The sequence below is a fragment of the Schistocerca piceifrons genome, chromosome X, assembly GCF_021461385.2.
Source record: "Schistocerca piceifrons isolate TAMUIC-IGC-003096 chromosome X, iqSchPice1.1, whole genome shotgun sequence".
Classification (NCBI taxonomy): domain Eukaryota; kingdom Metazoa; phylum Arthropoda; class Insecta; order Orthoptera; family Acrididae; genus Schistocerca; species Schistocerca piceifrons.
Window position 1 is genome coordinate 758,028,604 of NC_060149.1, and position 21,848 is coordinate 758,050,451.

The 21,848-nt window shown below is 45.8% G+C and overlaps 1 protein-coding gene across 1 annotated transcript in view; it reads left to right on the top strand.

Moving 5' to 3' along the window:
• Positions 1-19,134, top strand: part of LOC124722695 (heat shock 70 kDa protein 14-B-like) — a 100,946-nt gene extending 81,812 nt beyond the window's left edge. The window contains exons 4-5 of the mRNA XM_047247834.1: positions 18,777-18,975; positions 19,089-19,134. Coding sequence (XP_047103790.1) covers positions 18,777-18,975; positions 19,089-19,134 — 245 coding nt within the window. The remainder of the gene's footprint in view (positions 1-18,776; positions 18,976-19,088) is intronic.
• The last annotated feature ends 2,714 nt before the right edge of the window (positions 19,135-21,848 follow it).

Sequence of the window (21,848 nt, forward strand, 5' to 3'; positions counted from 1 at the left end):
CTACCTGGGAGCCTGTGTCTAATATTTTCTGGGTCTCATGAACAAATAAAGCGAGTTGGGTCTCACACGATCGCTGTTTCCGGAATCCATGTTGATTCCTACAGAGTAGATTCTGGGTTTCCAAAACCGACATGATACGCGAGCAAAAAACATGTTCTAAAATTCTACAGCAGATCGACGTCAGAGATATAGGTCTATAGTTTTGCGCATCTGCTCGACGACCCTTCTTGAAGTCTGGGACTACCTGTGCTCTTTTCCAGTCATTTGGAACCTTCCATTCCTCTAGAGACTTGCGGTACATGGCTGTTAGAAGGGGGGCAAGTTCTTTCGCGTACTCTGTGTAGAATCGAATTGGTATCCCGTCAGGTCCAGTGGAGTTTCCTCTGTCAAGTGATTCCAGTTGCTTTTCTATTCCTTGGACACTTATTTCGATGTCAGGGCACTAATTTTATATCCAGTATGATTAAGCACTCACAAGCTCAGGACTAGCCCTTGGCTCCCTCAGACTATCAGGAAAACAGAATACATTCACTGTACCGTTGGTAAGATGTTGAGTAGTTGTTGTGAACTTCCATCACAATGATTGGTACATTTACCTTCCATATGTCATGTCAGCTTACAGTTCTGATGTCCAGTGTAGTGTTGGTCTATCACCATGTGAGGTAATATATGGTACAAACCTGCCTTCTCTTTTTGAGGTGATTAAGCCTAAAATTGGAAAAACTGGGAATCAGTTACGAAGTTTGCAAAGACGTTACATGATGTTTGTAAGAAGTTAAAGAAAGCAAACACAGAAGCACTCGACCGTCAAGAGCAAGCAGGATGACATATTGGCCAATTACTGCAGTTTGGAGTTGGCCAGTGGGTCTTAGTGACGAATCCCTGCTCACCTAAGGACAAAGCAAAGAAATTCCTGACAACACCACGGACCATAGCAGATCATAAAAATGAATTCACTCATTAATGTAAAGTTGTAATTACCAACAAAGACCCCCTCATTGTTCGCGTTGGACATGTTAAGCCATTTAAGGGAACTGTGATGCTCCGCTGCAGATGCTGACATCACCGCCAGTAGAGGGCACTAAATCTAAGAAAGCAATGAAGGAAGGATCAGCAAAGTGTGCATTAAGTGCCTTACGCAATTAGATCACAATGAGGAGTAATAATGATTGTTTTGTTTTGTTTTAAGGTGCTAAAACAACTGTCATACACGCCCATCTCAGAAGAGGAAAAAGGAGTTAAATGCGACTACAAGCCCAATTGATGGACAGCCATTCCCTTGGAGAAACAGCCATAAAATATGGAGGTCCTGAACTAAAGATTAAATGTCCTTCGCCATACTGCTACAACAAATAAAAAGTAAAACACGGTTGACAGCTCTCTCGCTGCTCACTAAAATGGCCGATAATTCAGACAGCAAACATACAGTAGAACATAGGTGGTTAAAAAATAGGGACATTCCATCCAGAAATGGCGAACCATAAAAGTTTGATGACAATGAGCATACAGTGGTGAGGGATTCCACTTAACAAATGGTGATGGTTAAAAAGACAATGCCCAACATGCAACCTAGCTAAAATGATCTTATCATGGTGAGATGACCAAGAGGAGGTCGGCCAAGCTGCTGGGAGAGTTTTAATTCCCCGGATCTTGTTCGCATGAAGGGAAGACCAATGGTCTTACCAAAGTGACACGACTTGCTGACAGATGGCAATAAGGAGATCATCAGAAGGAATGGAAGAACTAGCTAGTCAAGATAGGAGGACTGCAGCCTTGGCAGCAGTAACAGCAGCCTCATTTCCCATCAGACTGACGTGACAAGAAACCTGCATAAACATCACATTGGCCCCATCAAAAGTGAGGAAGTGAAAGCGTTCCTGGACCCACTGCACTAAGGGATGGATGGTGTGCAGCACGCAAGAGGCTCTGACCCACCCAGGGGGTCCACAACTGTTTTGTGGATGTGTGTGTGGCAAGCACGGGACCCTGAGCTAGTGTAGCTCTTTTTCCTTTCTGGGCTGCATACTTTCCCTTTCTGCATCCTCCCCCCACCCCGCCCCGCCCCTTCCCTTCCTCTTCCCCTTCTCCCTCTCTTTGGAAGTATGTTTCACATTTACATCTGGAGACGGACGCTTGTAATTCTATGACGTGGTTTCTCTTCTTTCATCTCTATAATGGAAAGTCTCTGTCCCTACTTTGTCCTTTTCTTTTCCATGATTCTCCTCTTTATCTTCTTCTCCACTTGGGCTTTTGAGAATTCTTCTCTTCTATCCTTTTTCTTTGTTCCTCCCTTCCTGTTTCTTTCCTCCCTGTGGGTGTCTGAAGGCCGACCAATGTGTTCTCACGTGTAGCCAGTGATGGGGTAATGCGTAATTCCCCATCCCGGGTAGACAAGTAGGACATGTACGTACCCCCCTGGTAAAGGTCAGGCCCAGGGAGGGGCGATTAGCCGAGCTGGTACCTTCCGAACGTGCCCATTGGACCCTCTGTCAGTTCTTCGGAAGGTGTGATCTGAGGTGTGGACAATAACCTAAGGTGGGAGTGCCCTCAGAGAGGGCCCCCACTTGGAAGGACTGCGCCATCAGAGACGCCAGTAATCATGGGTGATACTTTCGCAATGGTTTCTTCCACCTCTACAAAAGAAAGCTAGTGAGTCTCAGCCACAGAAAACTCTTCCCTCACTGAGAAAGTTCCTAGTTGTTTCTTGATCTTGTGAAGGTCAAGACTTCTCAACAGTAAACCCTTTCATTATTCAGAAAGGTGTCCTGTAAAGTCTTGTTCCCAGTTATGCAATTGGGACCTTGTGGTTAGAAACAGACAGTGCCCTCCAAGCACACAAATTGCTTCGAACTACACTGCTACACACCTTTCCTGTCCGGGTGGAAGCACACCATACATTAAACTCATCGCGTGGAGTGGTTTATACCCGATCACTTGACGGATTATCAAATGAGGACATTCAAAATTACCTGTCTGATCAGGGAGTAATGGTAGTATATCGAGTAATGAAAAGAGTTGAAAAGGAATTGGTACCAACCCACACTCTCTTCTTGATGTTTGACAGAGTTCAACTTCCATCGAACATTAAAATGGGATATGAGGTAATTTCACTTCACCCGTACATCCCCAACCCTACATGTTGCTATCGGTGTCAGAGGTTTAATCATACCACCCAGTCATGTTCCAATGTGGCCAAATGCGTTACCTGTGGCAGGGATGCCCATGAGGGTGATTGTCCACCCCCCATCCTCTCACTGTGGCATTTCTCTGGATCCCAGTGCATGTTGGTATCTGCGGAAATGAGGCAGCCAATATATTGGCAAAGGCTGCTGTCTCTCTTCCTCGGCCCACTGTTCACACGGTTCCCTTTGCCGATCTACAGAGCATTTTGTGTCATCGTGTTGCTCTTTTATGGCACACACATTGGTCTGCACTTCAGGATAATAAATTATGGGACATAAAACCTATTCCCTGCGCTTGGACCTCTTCCTCCCAGCCTTGCTGTTGGGAGGAGGTAATTTTAACTAGACTCCGGATTGGGCACTGTCTTTTAGCCACTGACATCTTTTAAGTGGCGATCATCCCCCATTTTGTCCCCACTGCTCTCAGTTGTGGACGGTGAGACACCTTTCACTTATGATGCACGCTCACCTTATCGCATCCTTAAGTTTATCAGTGTCAGTGAGAAGACATCGGTCATTTGAAGCTTTCTTTTGGAGAAAACAACTCCCGCCAATAGCAGTTTTCTAAGATTTCCTTCCGTTTTTAGTTTCCCTCCTACTTGAGTTTTGCTCCCATTGCTGCTGATTTGACATACGGTTTTTTACCCTTCACTAAGCCGCAGAATGGGTGCTTATGACTGTAGCAGTTTTGTGCCCTAAAAGATGATGTGACTTACCAAACGAAAGCGCTGGCAGGTCGATACACACACAAACAAACACAAACATACACATAAAATTCAAGCTTTCGCAACAAACTGTTGCCTCATCAGGAAAGAGGGAAGGAGAGGGAAAGACGAAAGGATGTGGGTTTTAAGGGAGAGGGCAAGGAGTCATTCCAATCCCGGGAGCGGAAAGACTTACCTTAGGGGGAAAAAAGGACAGGTATACACTCGCACACACACGCATATACATCCACACATATACAGACTCAAGCAGACATATTTAATATATATATAGGGCCAGCTCTGCTGTAAATACTGAGTAGTGTTCTGAAAGCTGATATCAAAAATGTTTAGTGCCAGTGATGAAGGCATACCCAATATCGTGGTCAGTCAGAGAGCCATCAGTGTACACCAAGGTACTACCATGAAGTTCCGTGCGAATATCAAGAAACTTATGGGGACAGAGCAAGTCCTTAGGAATCCAATGAAGTAAAAGGTGAACACAGACCACTGCACGAAGCCAAGGTGGTGAAGGGTTCACACCCAAAGAAAAAGTAGCAGGTAGCATGAAGTTAAGCTGCTGTGCATTAGCCGAAAGCAAACTCCAGGAGGTATTAGAGAAGAGGGGCATGCCCCATGCAGGTGGTCAAAGGAGTTATTGGAGGAGGCATAGGATGAGTGGCCAGGTATGGCAGACAAACAGCATGCATATCAGCTGAGGAGAACATGATGTCGGAATGACAGTGGTAGTTTGGCAGTTTCAGCATAAAGACTCTCAACCAGGATAGTGTAAAAGGCGCCAGTGGCCAAATGGATGCCACAGTGATGGATTGTACTCAGACAGCATAAGATGGACGGACGTGCAGATGCGCAAACAAAAGACCCATAGTCTAGTTTGAAATGGACAAGGGACCGGTACAAGCAGAGGAGGGTGGTCCAATCCGTTCCCCAGGAAGTACCACAGAGAACACACAGTATACTGAGGGACAGGGTACAGCAGGCGGTCAGGTAAGACACATGGGAGGACCAAGAAAGTTTCCAATGGAGCACAAGTCCTAGTAATTTCATAGTTTCAACGAACGGAAGAGCAACAGGCCCAAGATATAAAGATGGTGGAAGAAACTCGTTGTGCCACCAGAAATTCATACAAACTGTTTTGTCAGTGGAAAACTGAAAGCCATTGTCGATGTTCCATGAGTAAATAAGATCGAGACAGTGCTGAAGACACTGCTCAAGCGGACAAGTCCATGGAGAATAACAATTGATGGCAAAATCGTCGCCGGCCGCGGTGGTCTAGCGGTTCTAGGCACGCAGTCCGAAACAGCGCGACTGCTACGGTCGCAGGTTCGAATCCTGCCTCGGGCATGGATGTGTGTGATGTCCTTAGGTTAGTTAGGTTTAAGTAGTTCTAAGTTCTAGGGGACTGATGACCACAGTAGTTAAGTCCCATAGTGCTCAGAGCCATTTTGAGCAAAATCGTCAGTGAAAATGGTGCCGTAAACAGTCGGGGGCACAGTGTCGTCGGCTTCTTCGGGACAGCAAAAATACTAGCTAGATTCCATTTACTTGTTTTCTCTCTTGGACCTAGGTCCATTCCCCAATTTCCGGCCTAACAGTAGCAGATGGTGTCGTCTTGGACCCCACAGCTGTTTCCAACACCTTAGGTCGCTATTTTCTGGAGATTTTGAGCTTTACCGACTATTGCCCTGCCGTCTTCCATCTGAAATGAGTGGAGACGGCTCGGGTGATACCCTTCTCCTTTCATAATTGTGAATCCTGCCACCTTCACTGTGAGGGAGCTAGATCACACTCTTGCTTCATCCCGGGCTGGACGATGTTCACATTCAGATGTTGCAGTACCTTTCTCTTGTGGGTAAGGCATTTTCTCCTCCATACATACAATGACATCTGAGCAGATTTCCAGCGACTGCCCCATTTCTCTCACCAGCTGTGTTTGCAAGCTGATGGAATGTATGATTAATGCCCGGCTGGTATGATGGCTTGAGTCTCGCAGTTACTAACTACTGCACAGTGTGGATTCCTAGCCTGCCGTTCGGCAGTTGACCATCTCATGACTTTGTCAATCCATGTCGTGAATGGTTTTCTGCAGAAGTACCAGACTGTGGGATGTGTTTTTTGATTTGGAGAAAACTTATAACACCTGCTGGAGGACGGGTATCCTTCATACTCTCCATACGAAGAGCTTCAGAGGCTGCTTGCCCCATTTCCTTCAGGAATTTTTACAAGACAGAGTTCTCAATGTAACTGTGGTTTCTGCCTTGTTGGACGCTTTTAACCAGGAAATTGAAGTGCCTCAGGGCTCCATCCTGAGTGTCATCCTTTTTTGCTATAGCCATTAACTCTATAATGGCTTGTCTCCCACCAGGCATCTCTGGCTCCTGTTTCAGTAATGATTTTGTGATTTATTGCCTTCAGAGGCATCTTCAGCGATGTTTCAATCGTCTTACTTATGGCACATTGACAATGGCTTTTGATTTTCCACTAACAAATCCGTTTGTATGAATTTGTAGTAGCGCATTGGGTTTTTTCCACCATCTTTACATCTTGGGCCTGTTGCTCATCCGTTCACTGGAACAATGGAATTCCTCGGGCTCGCACTTGATGGGAAACTTTCATGGTTCTCCCATGTGTCTTGCCTTGCTGCATGCTGCACCTGGTCCCTCAGTGTACTGTGTGTCCTCAGTGGTACTTCCTGGGGAGGGGATCGGACGTTTGTACTGATCCCTTGTCCATTCAAAACTAGGCTATGGGTGTTCCGTTTATGCATCTGCATGTCCACCCTTCTTACACTGTCTAAAAACTCCCCTGCGGGTCCGGGGGTTAGAATAGGCCTGAGGTATTCCTGCCTGTCGTAAGAGGTGACTAAAAGGAGTCTCACATGTTTCAGCCTTTGTGATGGTCCCCTGTTGGGTTTGACCCCCATTTTTCAAAATTTTCCTGAAGTGCCCCTTACATGGTGCATCGTGTCCATCGTGCGCTGATACCTATCACATCCTTAGTTGACGTGGATTTGCACTTCTGCTCATTCTCCAACTGCTGGGCGAGGTCACCCTCCTGGGTACGTATTTTTCCATCAACTGTGTAGTATCATTTCTATGCTGACAATGATGATGGACTTGTTTGCTTGGTTGCACCTGATGTCCAGTACCATAGCCAGTCAATTGCGGTGGGGCCACCATGTTCCCTGTTGGTTGTAGCTCCCTGACCACACAGGGATCTCTCTGCTGATCCCTGCGCCATTAACTCTCCTCATATGCCAGGGGTAGATACCCATCCTCCTGGGGTATCGGGACTCCTGGCAATGGCCATCCTGCCAGGTGGCCTATGCTGTGGCTGGATGGCACCCGTGGGGAGCCCCCCTGGTTGGAGTGGGTGGCATCAGGGCGGATGACACCCGATGAAGCGTAGTACATCATCTCTTACTGGTGGTCAAACACCAGTAGTCTTTCAGCGTTCACAGGCTCAATTCAACACACAGAATTAAGACCCCAAATTGTTCCCCTCCCTGACCACACCATGGGAGGGACATCAGGTTAAGGATGGCAGCAGCTCTTATTCGCCCCGCTACTTTATATGTTTGAGAGCTGATCGGGAATCTTTCATGATAATGAAGCCTCAGTTTTCTGTTGAGCATATAGAGGAGAACTTTGGGGGGGGGGGGGGGTTGAGGGATTGTCCAAGATGAGATCTGGGTCAGTCTTGATCAAAACAGCATCCTCTGCCCAGTCACGGGTGTTACTCAGTTGTTGTGACAAGCTGGGGAATGTTTCTGTAATCATCGTGCCCCATAAGCGCTTAAATATGGTCCAGGGTATCATAATTCACAGGGACCTTCTTTTGCAGTCCGACGATGAGCTGTGCACCAGGTTAGAATGGCGAAGTGTACATTTCGTTCGGCGTGTCCATCAGGGTCCGAGGGATAAGCAGGTTGCCACCGGTGCCTTCATCTTGGCCTTCGAGGGAGATACATTACCTGAGAAGATCAAGGTGATGGTCTACTGCTGTGATGTGAAGCCCTATATCCCTCCCCCAATGTGGTGTTTTCAATGTTGGAAGATCCGTCGTATGTCCATCCAGGGGGCCGACAGTCCCTTTGTGGGTACGTGTGTGGCGTGCACAGGACTCCGAGCTATTTGCAGTCTCCTTCCTTTTTCCAGACCTGCATTACCGTCCCTGTTCCTCTCCTTTCCTTTCCTGTCCTTGCTCCTTTCCCCGTGGCCCCTCCTTTCCCTCTTGGTGGAATTCATGTCGACTTGGCTTTCCTCCCGGCTTTGTTTTGGTATGTGCAATTGTTTAGTTTGCTGTTTCCATCTCCTTTTCAGCGTTTTGGTCCCCTTGGAGTTTGACCTACATTTCCAACATTTTCCGTCAGTGTGAGCATTTGGGGATGAACTCCCTACCTAGTTTCCATGTTGGAGGCTCATCTCAGCCTCCCCTCCCCACCCCTCCATTTTCCCCCTTGCACCCTGGCCCCCCTTCATGCTAGGGCACCAGCATGGTAGCCAGTCCGTGTGGTGGGGCTGTTAAGTACCCAACTGGCTGAGCCCCCTGACAACACAGGGATCACACTGCTAGTACCTGAGCTGTTAACGGCTCGTGTATGCCAAGGAGTTGATGCTCATCACTTTGGGGCATCAGAACTCCCAGCAATGGCTGCCGTGCCAGACGGCCCTCGCTATGGCGGGGTGGTGCCCACTGGGCGAGCCCCTGGTCAGGGTGGGTGGTACTAGGGCAGACGCCTTGCATATGAAGTGGGAAAGGCTTCAATATCCTGGCCATTCTTTGGCCATTTCTAAGAGTGATAGTAGACATGATAGTCCTTCTGATCCTTTGGCCTTCCCCTCCCTCGCCACCCCATGGGAAGAAGGTCAAGCTTGCCGACTTGGGTTGAAACCTTTCCCTCGGTACCTGGTTTGTATCAGGACAGGTGGTGAGAGTTTTGCCACGACCAAGCCTTTGTTTTTTTTGTTGAGGCGATTGAAGATAAGTATCATGAAGTGGAATCCACGAGTAAAATGCAGTCCGGTTCTTTGCTCATAAAGACATCTTCTCCTGCCCAGTCTGCAGAGGCCGGCCGGAGTGGCCGAGCAGTTAAAGGCGCTACAGTCTGGAACCGCACAACCGCTACGGTCGCAGGTTCGAATCCTGCCTCGGGCATAGATGTGTGTGATGTCCTTAGGTTAGTTAGGTTTAAGTAGTTCTAAGTTCTAGGGGACTTACGACCACAGCACAGTCTCCGTCGCACCCCACCAATCTTTGAACTCGGTACAGGGTATCATTTTCTACTGGGATCTTCTTCTCCAAACTGACGAGGAGCTCCATGCAAACCTCGAGCGGCAAGGAGTCCGATTTATCCACATTGTACAGCGAGGCCTTAAAAACAATCACACTGATAGAGACTCCTTTTTTCTGGCCTACGAGGGGGATATCCTCCCAGAGAAGGTAAAAGTGGTGGTGTATCGGTGTGATGTAAAACCTTACATTCCACCACCGATGAGATGCTTTAAATGCTTACGGTTTGGACACAGGTCTTCCCGCTCCACCAGTTATCACCTCTGTGGTGACTGTGGGCGCCCCCTCCATGAGGGGAGTGCCTGTGGTCCTCCGCCTGTGTGCATCAGTTGTGATGCGCAGCATCCTCCGCACTCGCCAGCATGCCTGGTGTATGTGAAAGAATGACGGATTCAAGAGTACAAGACTTTAGATCGACTTACCTACACCGAGGCTTGTCGAAAGTATGACCGGCTCCATCCTGTGCCTCTAACTTCTGCTTTTGCTTCAGTTACGTCCACTCCCCTTCGTACCCCCTCCTCTTCCAAGCCGCGCCCAAATTCCCCCTCCCCCTCACCCTCCCCCCTTTGGGTGCTAATCCCCCTCCCCCGCCAGAGAAGCGCTCCCCTTCTTCGGCAGCCGATGGTACTGGAGCTCCCTCCCGGGACTCCTCTTCCCGGCACCCCCTGAAAGGTGATCTGCAGCTCCACATAGGCCGCACGATCTACGGCCGGTGGGGGCCGCTATTGTCAGGTGTAATTCTGTGTCCTACCACACTGCAGTCTGCCCTTCTGTTCCATCACAAGAGAAGCAGCAGAAACACAAGAACAAGGGAACAAGCGCAAGGCCCCTCAGGTACCCCCCTGATGTGCCACCTTCCCCTCCTCCAGCCAATGAACCAACAGTCTGACCCCACCTATATGGACATTACTCCATCCTTATCGGTGATGGATGGCGACTCGGTGGCGTGACCGGCTCCGGTCCGTTCGCTTGCCATTTGGACTCCAGCTTGAGAATCCTCCAGTGGAATTGTAATGGCTATTTGCGTCACCTCCTGGAGTTGCAGCCCCTTCTTTCCTCCTACTCTGCTGCTTGTATTGTTCTCCAAGAGACCCATTTTGTCAATTCTTACTCACCCACCCTTCATGGGTTCCATGCTTTCTGTTGAAACCAGATTGGCCCTGTGCAGGCTGGTGGTGTTTGCACCTTGGTGCGCAAAGACAATTTAGTAAATGGGTTCCCCTCCATACCGCTCTGGAAGCAATTGCTGTCAGGGTCGATCTGACCACTCCAATCACAATCTGTAATCTCTACCTCCTGCCTGACAGGCCACCCACATCCCTTGCCCTAACCACCCTTCTTCAACAACTCCCTTCTCCCTCCCTGCTTGTAGGGGACTTCAATGCCCACAACCCTCTTTGGGGTAGTCACCCGACTATTGCCCTGGGCAGGACAGTTGAATCTGTTCTGGCAGCGCTTGACCTCTGTAACACCGGTACTCCCACAGACTTAAGTGTGGCACACGGCACTTTCTCTTCCATTGGCCTCATCATCTGCAGTCCCAGCCTTCTTCCCTCCATTCAGTGGGGTGTCCACGATGACTTATGTGACAGCGATCATTACCCGATTGTTTTGACCTTCCTTCAGTATGTCTTGCTCCGTCACCCTCCCAGGTGGGCCTTCTCTACAGCTGATTGGGGTGCCTTCTCCTCTGCTACCATCCCCCCCATACTACCACACCGTAGTATTGATGAGTCTACACAGACTTTAACTGCCGCCATTCTTGCCACAGCTGTTTCAGCCATCCCTTCTTCCTCGGGGTTCCCCCCTCCCCTGTCAAATGATGGTATGATGGCCCCATAGTGGACTCTGGAAATTGCTGCAATCAAATTTCAGAAACGGATTTGCTGGTAATGGTATGTATCTGCCTTAGGACCACACACCTGCTCTTCACAAGACTGGGCAAAACTCATGCAAATTTTTGGCTATTGTCCCGTTGCAGGAATTTCTGTGCATGGTGTTGTCCTTCCCATCTGTACTTTGTTGCAGAGTGTTTCGCTCAACACTTTGCCCAAGCCTCTGCGTCGACTCAGTATCCGCCCTTGTTCCTCCTCCTCCTCCTCCTCAAACAGCGCTCGTAACGACTGCCTTTGTCTTTCATTTCTCGCTGCTTGGAGCCTTGTAATGCCCCATTTAGCGAGTGGGAATTCGCCAGCACCCTCACCCTTCGTCCTGACACGTCTCCTGGACCGGATTGGATACATAACCAAATGCTCCATCACTTATCGGTGGCTGGCCACCGTCATGTACGGACCCTTTTCAACCATCTGTGGAGTGAGGGGGTATTTCCTACCCAGTGGCAGGAAAGCATTGTTATTCCGGTGTTGAAGCCTGGGCAGCCACCTCTTCAGTTGGATAGCTACTGTCCAATTAGCCTTACCAACACCCTCTGCAAGCTCGTTGAACGCCTGGTGAGTTGGCGGCTGTTTTGGATCCTCGAATTCTGCGACCTTTTGTCATCTGCCGTGGCCACTCTACATTGGATAACGTATTCCACCTGGAGTCTGCTATCCGGTCGGCTTTTGCCCATTGGCAACACCTCATTGCAGTCTTCTTTGACCTGCATAAAGCCTACGGCACCAACTGGTGCCACCACATCCTCACCACCCTTCACGACTGGGGTCTTTGTGGTGCTCTGCCCATTTTTATCCATAACTTTCTTTCATGTCGCTCTTTCCGGGTCCAAGTTGGTTCCTCCTACAGCACTTCCCGTCGGTAAGAAAATGGGGTTCCACAGAGTTCTGTACTGAGCGTCCTTCTTTTTTTCATCGCCATTAATGGACTGGTAGTGGCTGCTGGGCCGACAGTGTTCGCGTCTTTGTATGTTGACGATTTTTGTACGTATGTCGCTTCCTCTGTCGTGGGCGCTGCAGAAAGCCGTCTACAGGGGGGCAATCTACCGGGTGCAATCTTGGGCTCTCTCCCATGGCTTTCAGTTTTTGGTGACCAAATTGTACGTCACGTATTTCTGCCGTCGCCATATAGTCCATCCTCATCCGGACCTGTTCCTCGATGGCCAATCCCTCGAGGTGGTGGACACCCGTCTCTTCTTGGGTCTGGTCTTCGATGTCCGGTTGACACGGCTCCCTCGTCTTCGCCAGCTGAAGAGGATGTGCTGGTTACATCTCAATGTTCTCAGATGTTTGTGCGATACCACCTGAGGTGCAGACCACTCTATTCTCCTGCGATTGTACAAAGCACTGGCCCAGTCTCGTTTAGACTACGGGAGTCTTGTCTATGGTTTTGTGTCACCTTCAACATTGCAGATACTAGATCCCATTCACCATTGTGGTGTCCGACTTGCGACTGGTGCCTTCTGGACTAGCCCCGTGATTAGTCTTCTCACAGAGGCAGGGGATTCCACTTCTGCAAGTTTTGCACCAACAACAGCTGATATCTTATGCGCTCTGCATTTGCTGCACCCCAAAACACCCTAATTATGGTCTCCTTTATCCAGACACTCCAGTACTGTAATTCAAGAAAAATAAAATACACTACACCTGTCCATCCCTGGCCAGCACCACTGCTTCCACAACCCACCACTTCACAGCCTCTGTACCTTAGAGGCCCCAGTGACCCCAGGTCGCTATAGTATCGTGCACACGTGTGACCACATTGACGTAATCACTAATATGTTGGCCACTACTGACCTTAAGCAGCTAGTTGTTTCTGGGTAGAATCATGTTCTGTGCCAAGTTTATTCCCTAGGTGGCACAAATCACAGATCCCCTAGATCGACTATGCAAGAAGGGTGTCAAATTTGTGTGGTTGACCACCTGCCAATTGGCATATCAGAACATTAAGTACAGTTTCAAGGTGGCATTGTGACTGACACTATATGCATTGGACCTGCCCTTGACACTCGAGACAGACACTTCCCGATATGGTATAGCGGTTGTTTTGTCCCATAAGGTGTCGGGTAGTAGTGAATGGCCAGTTGCTCTCACCTCTGGAATGTAGACAGTATGGCAGCAAATTACACCTGTTGAGCGACTGCAAAGCTCAAAGCCTTGATTTTGTTGTTTGTGCATTGTTCTAAACTCCTGGAAAAGATGATGCATTGTATGCAGAATTGGGCATTGTTTTTGATTGGGTATCAATTAAAATCCACTTTCACCCAACTCACCAACGTGGACACCCTACCCCCAATTCCTCTTGGTGCCAATGTGCAGTTCAACCACAAGGAAACAGTTTGTTTCCCCTGGACCAACATCCACAATAAATCCTGGTTCAATTCCTTCTGACTGCACGTGAGGTATCCACTGTGTTGTTTCACGATCCTGTCCTGTTGAAAGTTTTGTCTGAGGTACTGGAGAGGTGTCCAGAGAATGTTTTGAGCCTTACTAATCTAGCCTTTCACAATTATTTCATGTTATGCTGCTGATTCAATGCTACAAATGATGTTTTAATGATGGCTGCAGAGGACTCTCGAAAACCTGACCATCTTCTATCCTCGCTCTGTCCCCGCATCCTCCAGCTCCTTTGTGCTTGTCATTGGTGGAGGACATGTATGGAGGCACTAGCCCCACAGCACGTGTACTGGCCCAACATCAATGCAGACATTGAATGCGCACACGGCTCGTGTCATGCCTGATCTCTCAATCACTTGTCCCACGGTCAAGGTTCCTCGTCGTGGCCCCATCCTGATAACTTGTCGGAGAAGGTCCTCGTTGATTTTACCGTGACATTTCAGGTTGTTATGTGGCTTTTGGTGGTGGCCACCCTCTCAAAACTTCCCTTACGTGGCGTGGATGCTGTTCATTACCACCATTTATACCACTTGTGACCTCATGATGGTATTCTACCTTGAGGGAGTGCCACTTATTCCCTGGTGTTGGAAAATTAGCCCCCATTTACGTAGATGCAGCTTTAGGCTGTCTGTGGCTGTAATGCGATCACCACCCTGTTTCACCGTGCTCCTAAGGGGGAGATTGAGCAGATGGTCCACACATTTAAAACACAGCTGCTGAAGACCTTGCAGACATCATCTGGCTGAAATACTGCATTTCAGTTGGTATTGTACACCATTAGACCTCCTGCATCCTGTGCTGTGTGCCAAACCTGCCTATAGGCCTGCCTGTGGGTGGAATGTCTGTCTGGGCATGCATATGCAGTTGGTGTCTGGGATGGACCCAAGGGGGTCATCATTGGTGACAGAGAGCATCAGTGGCTTGATGTTAAGGCCAGACATGACTGTCTGACCCACCAACACGAAACAGCTCTGGCTGTGACCACAGTCGCATTTGGCACCCTGTCGTCACTTCCGATGCTCAGGCTGGAACTAAGATGACCGCCACCTGTGCCTCGTGTCCCTTCTCACTGGAGGATGGTTGAGAGGATCACAGTGTGTGTGCCTGTGGAGGTGGGGGACCAGTCCCTCTGTCCTGACCTTCCATCACTCTTGTTGTAACTGTGCAATCTGCTGGCCTCTGCTACCCATGCAGTCCTCGGGCCTGGGTTTGTGTCGTAAGAATGAACAAGAAGTAATAATTGCTTTTGCTACTTTTTTTTCCATTTGAAATGGCTGATATGATTACATGTGTTTAATAAAAATGAATCTTTCACTTTACATTGGAGTGTACATGTAATGAAATTTTCCTTCAGAATAAAACTTTTCACTTGACTGAATCTCAGACTTGAACCTATGCCTTTCGTAGTCAATACTTCTACTCCCTGAGCTGTATGACCACAGGTGCAGTGTGGCTCTCACAGTTTGTCTGCGAATACCTATCCGCTCATTCACGTGCTGTAATAGTTTAATTTCTGTACCTCGTGCTATTTCTGTTGAATTTATTTAAATTTACGTAATACACATTTATGGGAAGAAATGTGGAGAACTGCGGGATGAACCACTTAAAGTTTCCAATATTCATTTTCATCAATTTGTTGACATATTTCTCACAATGTCTGCCAGATCACATGTGTAGCCTCTGACTTTATCAGAGCTTCAGTCACTCACCCCAGATGGTTGAGGAATATTCCATAGTAAATTTGTAAGGATACCACAGTTTTCCAATATTTTACTAATAAACTGAAGCCCACCATGGACTATGATCATGATGGGACCTTCAGATTATTGCTTTGCTTTGCAGTTGTTATCCCCCATGTGACTTGCCGTGAAATGCTTGTTACTGACATAACTCTGGTTAAATATCTGAGATGAATCTGTCTTTTTAAGTATGACTACAGTAATGAATCAAATAATTACCTTGGGAACTTACTGAATTCAAGCATAATTTATCTGTTCAACAAACAGTTATGATCAGGAGTGGTTTTAGATTTGTACATCAAAAACTGTATAGGGAGTGTAAAGAATAAGATGGAGTTTTACCAAAAGTGTGTGTAGACTTCTTTGAGCTTCACTGATGGAATGTGGTGGTTAGTGATCAAGAATGCTGTTCTTGTATTTTGGAGGAAAGTTGTTTGGATCCCAGTCCAGCCAGCCTGACTTAGGTTTCCTGTGGTCCCCCAAATTCATTTTAGTTGTATACATCCAAGTGTACTATGGAATGGTTGTTGACACCATCTTTGGCCAAATAAACTAATACTTCACCTTTTATGACACAGAGGGGTGATGACTTTTCAAACTTTCCATTCTTTACAGTAGAGCTCACCAATGCCGCTACTAAACTAAATTCACAGAGATTGTTCTTTTGTTAGAAAGTAGTGCAAACTTGGTTTTCAGTTAGCAAATTTGTTTCTTGATTAAATGTATTAAGCTACTCTAAGAAATGTATCAAACTGCTTTGCTCCAAAGTAAAAAAATTGTAATTACATTTTATACTGTCTAGTGTTGTAAGAGTTGTAACTTGTGTGTGTGTGTGTGTGTGTGTGTGTGTGTGTGTGTGTGTGTGTGTGTGTACACAACTTGAGTAGGCAATACAGCTTACTCAGACATCACTGATCACTGTCCACCCTACCTTAGACATTATTTTTCCTTCTTTTCTTTATCTTTGTCTGAAAACATGGTTGACTGGATTTCCATTATTCACTAATTGCTAGTGTAAGCATAAAAACTACAGACAGAAGCTACAGACATTATTAAGAAAAGATACTAGGAGCACTGACCTTCAGGCACTTATATATGTCGTCTGATAGTTGTTTTCAGAAATCTGTAGCAGTATATTTACTCATATTATTATGATTCTTTGTTTGTCAGTTATGTATTAATACTGTCTGTTTCATGTTTTTCTTATAATACAACTAGTTTATAAACTGACAGTAGGATCTTAACTACTTAATGATCCATTTGGGCATCATAGGAGATATTCCTCAGAGTATAAATTGTATCATTCGACACTCCATTCTTAATACTATACCCGCATTGTTAGATTGTGAGTAGTAATTACTTAAAATGATTCTGTTGTTCAACACACTAGCTGGAAAAAATTGCAACATTTCTCTGTTGTAATTAATCCAGAGACTGACAAAGGTGTTATGCACAATCCAGTAACAACAGTGTGACCACTGCCTATGTTTGGAATCAGCATGAATAACCACTCACAAACAGCAGGTGGCAGCGCCAGCGGGGGAGGGTATATAAAGTGTGTTGGGGAACATGGAAAACATTGCAGTCGTTATAATGTGGAAACAGAGCGGTTTATCTGACTTCCAGAAGGACATGATCATTGACTTTTAGGCCAAGGGTGGAAGAATTTCCAAAACAGCTAAGTTATGAAACTGTTTGTGTGCCACTGTGTTTAAAGTATACCGTGCATGGTAAAATACGTGCTATACAAAACCAGCACAACGGTAGCTATAATGCACTACGGGCCAGAGATGACGGGGTGAACAACAGCTGTGTAGATATGTATGGGTGAGCATCAGACTGCCCAGATAAACCCATGGCTACCAAAAATGTCTCCTCAATGACCGTTCAGCAAACATTGCTGTGTATGGTTCTCTGCAGCAGGTGCCTGGTTTGTGCACTCTTGCTAACTGGTGTTCATCGGCAACAAAGACTGGAATTAGCTCGCCAGCACTGCAGCTGGGTGTCCACTGAGTGGTGACAGGTTGCCTTTTCAGATGAATCACGTTTTATGCTCCATTGGACAGCTGGCCATTGGTGTGCACGGTGTGAATCATCTGAAAGCAAAGGGGTCCAGGCTGGGGGAGGCAGCTTTATGGTCTGGGGAATATATTCGAGGCATTACCCGAGTTATTTTGTCATTCTGAAAGGCACAGATGATTGATATAAGTATGCATCTAGCCTTGGTTACCATGTTCACTCATACATGCAGTTCGTTTTTTCCTTCACACAATGGCATTTACCAGCAGGACAATGTAATGTGTCACAGAGTGTGTGTGTGTGTGTGTGTGTGTGTGTGTGTGTGTGTGTGTGTGTGTGTGTGTGTGTGTGTGTGGTATGAAGAGCACCAGGATGAATTTACTGTACCCCCCTGGCCTCCAGACCCTCTGGATTTAAACCCGGTTGATAATCTGTGGGACCACCTCGATCGAGCTGTTCTCGCGGTGGATTCTCAAGAGAAACCTGTCACATTCTGGCCATGGCACTGGAGTCTGCATGGCTCCATATCCGTGTTGTTACCCTCCAGAACTTCACTATCACTATTCCTGCATGTCTCGCAGTGGTCTATGCAGCAAAAGGTGGTTATTCAGGCTTTCGACTGATGGTCACATTAATGTGACTGGACAGTGTATATGTAACATGTCAAAATTACAATCTTACTTTGGTTGCTATCTTTGCGAGCAATCTGTACAGAATTGGATCCTGACAAGGCAGCCAATTTGAAGAAGTTTTGGGCTTTAAAATTTTATACACATTTTTTGTGCAGGATAAAAAGACATAGCCACCAAAGAGTGGCTACAGATTTTATCAGGTAGTGCAATGGTTAAATACATCCATCCTGTATTATCACAGATATACTTCTATCTTCTAAATGCTGACTTCCTTTGGTGTAGTGCTTTGACATGTTTTGCTTGTAGAAGCTGTCAAGTGGGAATATGATTGCTGAAATAGAGAGAATGATTTGGTCTCGGTGACTTTTCACTCATTTTTTCACACTGTCCTATTACACAAAATGATTAAACTATTAGAGTTTTCCTTTTGAACATGTAACTAATAAGTACTCTCACAGTGGAATCAATACTTTGCAGTAACAAAACTCTTTGGCCCATTCACAAAATGTTCCTGCCCCTAAAAAAAATGAATTACAAATTTTTGATGCAGGTACCGAACTAATCTATGGGTAGCTTTTCTGATTCTGTAACTTTCGAGGAATTTGGTGGTAGAACAAAGCAATTTACAGGAATACTTATGTTGCGAATGCAAGATCCTGCTTTTAATGGGGTCGCATGTCAATTTAACAAGTTTTCCAGTGCTGCATCATATTTGTACTGTGAGTTTTTTAAGTGTTTCAAATTATTTGATGGAAAAGAATAAGCTGTAGGCATTGACTCTACTGACGACCAGCCAGCTAGCTGTCAATCAACAATAAATATAGTGTTTGTATACAAATATGAAGCTTGTGGTTTGGTAGTAATGTAAAGCATTTCTTTATTTTTTTGTTATTTGTTTCAGGCTTTGCTTCCACATGTGTACCTCCAGATACAGATCTGCGCACAGTCCTGTGTGTCCCCTTAAATTTTTCAAAGTGTAGTCGCCAGGCACTGGCACATGCTGCGGAAGATGCAGGATTCGATGTTCTGCAAGTAATTAGTGAACCTATAGCAGCCTTGCTTGCTCAAGGCTATGGTGTTGAGTCCCCAGATGACAGAGGGTGAGTGCTGTAATGCAGTATGTTATTCTTGGTGTTCGTGATGAGTTATGAAACAATCTGCATGATCTTTAGCTACTAAATGAGGTGTTCAACATTGTTAACATATATTTTAGGGCGAATATGCTGCTCATTATTGAAATTGTTGTTTTCCACTATTGACTAGCCTACATAAGATTGGAGGAATGCATGTTTTCTCCTTAGACTTTACTCTGAGGGCTTTGGCCCCAAAACACTGCATAGCATGTGCACATAGGCTGATGTTTTCATCAATAGAGCTGATAAACATTCCACAGTGATATGTTTCAGTGCTGTGTTTTGTGGGTTACATTTCTCCAAATAAATTATTAATTTCTTATTAACAGATGAAACTTTTATGTTAAGATGTCAGTGGTTCAGTTTGTTGAGGAAATCTGCATAAATAGCAGTAAAATATTATTTTATAGTGAAGTGTATATGAGAAAGACATGTTTACTGTTGTTACATGAGCCCACATCAGTTGCTTTATCTTTTGACCCTGAGGTCAATGATCCTGCATGATCTAGACTACGGTCAGATTGCTCATTATTAGGTTTCCAATTTAACGCAGATGATGGATCTCCTCGGGAAAATAACAATCAGATCATAAAGGAAGTCCTTTGGATATCCCATATGTTTACTGTGGGAAGGTCTCATCTGAGATACAGAAGCAGCTCTGCAGCCATCTGTTTAGTGCAATTGTTACAGCTGGTTGTAAGTAATGCTTGTCATCATCTTAGTTCCTTTTGGTGGTGTCACTCGTCTAATGGAATCACAGTTCACAATTTGTTCTTTCATGCCCAGTATTGATTGGAATCCTTGGTTTGGAGCCAGGTGGATTTAAACTAGAGGCTCCATTGATTTTTTGGTGATCTTGGGTGCAGATTCCTTGACTTAATCTGTATTGGATGTAGAATTTTAAAGTGCCTCCCTGAATTGGTTAGGCATGCAGTACCCGCAGAAAGGATTTCCTTCAATAGCGCAATATGTCTAGTTTGCAGTATAGTTTGCATCCTTTTTTTTTTTTTTTTTTTTTTTTTAGATAAATTACTTTGTAAGCCTGTTTACCTTTAAATGTGTAACACCAAAGAGCCATGATCACTTCACATGTATTTCATATTGAGGAGATCAAATAGCCATATAAGTCAACTGTGAAAATGAAAACTGAATATTAGGTAACTGGACAAGTATTCAAGGCAAGATCACTGAATTACTGTGACTTGCTTAAACAGCATTGCTTGTGTAGCAAGTGGAACAGAAAATTGGGTAAAACTAGAAACAAACAGAAACAAAATCTTAAATTCTGACTGGAATATATATGTGACAAGTCTCTTTTTGTGTAATGAGATAAATGCAGTCAACAATAGATAATTTGGGTAAAGTTAAGCCTTAAAGGTGGGCCAAAATTTCTTACTAAAACTATCTATTGGTGACACACTACATCAGTTGAGATGGCATGGAATGCTACGGAAGATTTGTGGAAAAATATTTCTGATAAATTACCTGATCGTGTTTTAGCCATAGGAGAGGTTCCTGTTAGCCAGCCATGCATGACACAGATGGCAGGGATGGCGGTTCAAGTGAAATTGTACTAAATATCTTATCTGAAAATTATCTTGGACAGCCAACTAAGTAGAATACATATGATGTAAGTATACAATTTATGCTGTCAATAAAAAAAATGTGAACTTTTCAATTCAGTGAAAATAAATGGATGAATCAACAAACACAGAGCTACAGCAGCATCATTGATCAGTGGTGTTGAATGAAAAGTTGTGCATGATGTGTCAATAAAATGACAACAAACTATCTGAGCAACTATTTACATCTGGGAAGGAGAATATTGATTAATGGGAGAAATTCACAAGCCTTGTCAGAAACATGCTGGTTGAGTTTGTGTGATGGGATGTAGTGAGATGTGGGGAAGGACCCACCAAGGTTCAATGACAATATTACTCATTTAGCCCCTGAGGGCTCACAACTCTCGTGTCAGTACCTACCTGCTTGGCTACCATGGGGCCCCATGCTTTGCAGCATTACTTCGTTTCTGTCCTGCAAGCTTATACTTCCACTGTCCCTTTCTCCCTCTGCCTCTCCATTGTATGGTTTTCTTGATGCAGACCCAGTTCAGATCTCGTTTGTGACTGGGATTAGAGTTTACGCTTTTTTTTGTTTTCTACAACTTTTCATTAAGTAAAGACATAGTCCCCGTTGTTAGGTTTGACCTGCCATCAGTTTTCAGATTCTCCAGAAATGTTTACCATGCAGGGAAGGTCACCCAATGCAGTGTAAGCTCCAGCATGGTGGCCATCCTGTCATTGTGGTCATCAAATAGCTGCACAGTGGTAGCCCCCTGGCCACGTGGGTATTGTATTGTCGGTGTCTGAGCTGAAAACTTCCCATGTATGCCAAGGTTTATGTGCATGTGCCCATTGTGACTGGGACATGGGGACTCCGAGCAACGGATTACTGGTCACGTAGCCATTTTCTGCGGCTGGGTGGCGCACATGGCAAGAGCCCCCATTCGAAGTGGGTGGCACCATGGCGGATGAGCCGCAAATGAATCGGATGAAGTTATCTTCCGCCGGTAGCTGTATGATCCCAGCAGTCTCTATGGAAGGAAAGTACTATTTAAGTGCAGAGAGATATGACCATAAAATGTTTCCTTCCATAGGGCTAAGCGGCAAGCAGAGAAATATCCCCCCCCCCCCCTGTCCCCCCAATAATTAGTTTGCTCAAGGATTGATGGGGATTCCTTCTTGGCCACAGAACCCTTCTTCTTTGTGGAGAACATAGAAGTCAAGCTTGGGGAAGTGGCAGCCATTTCTAAAAGGAAAAGTGGGTCAATTTTGATCAAA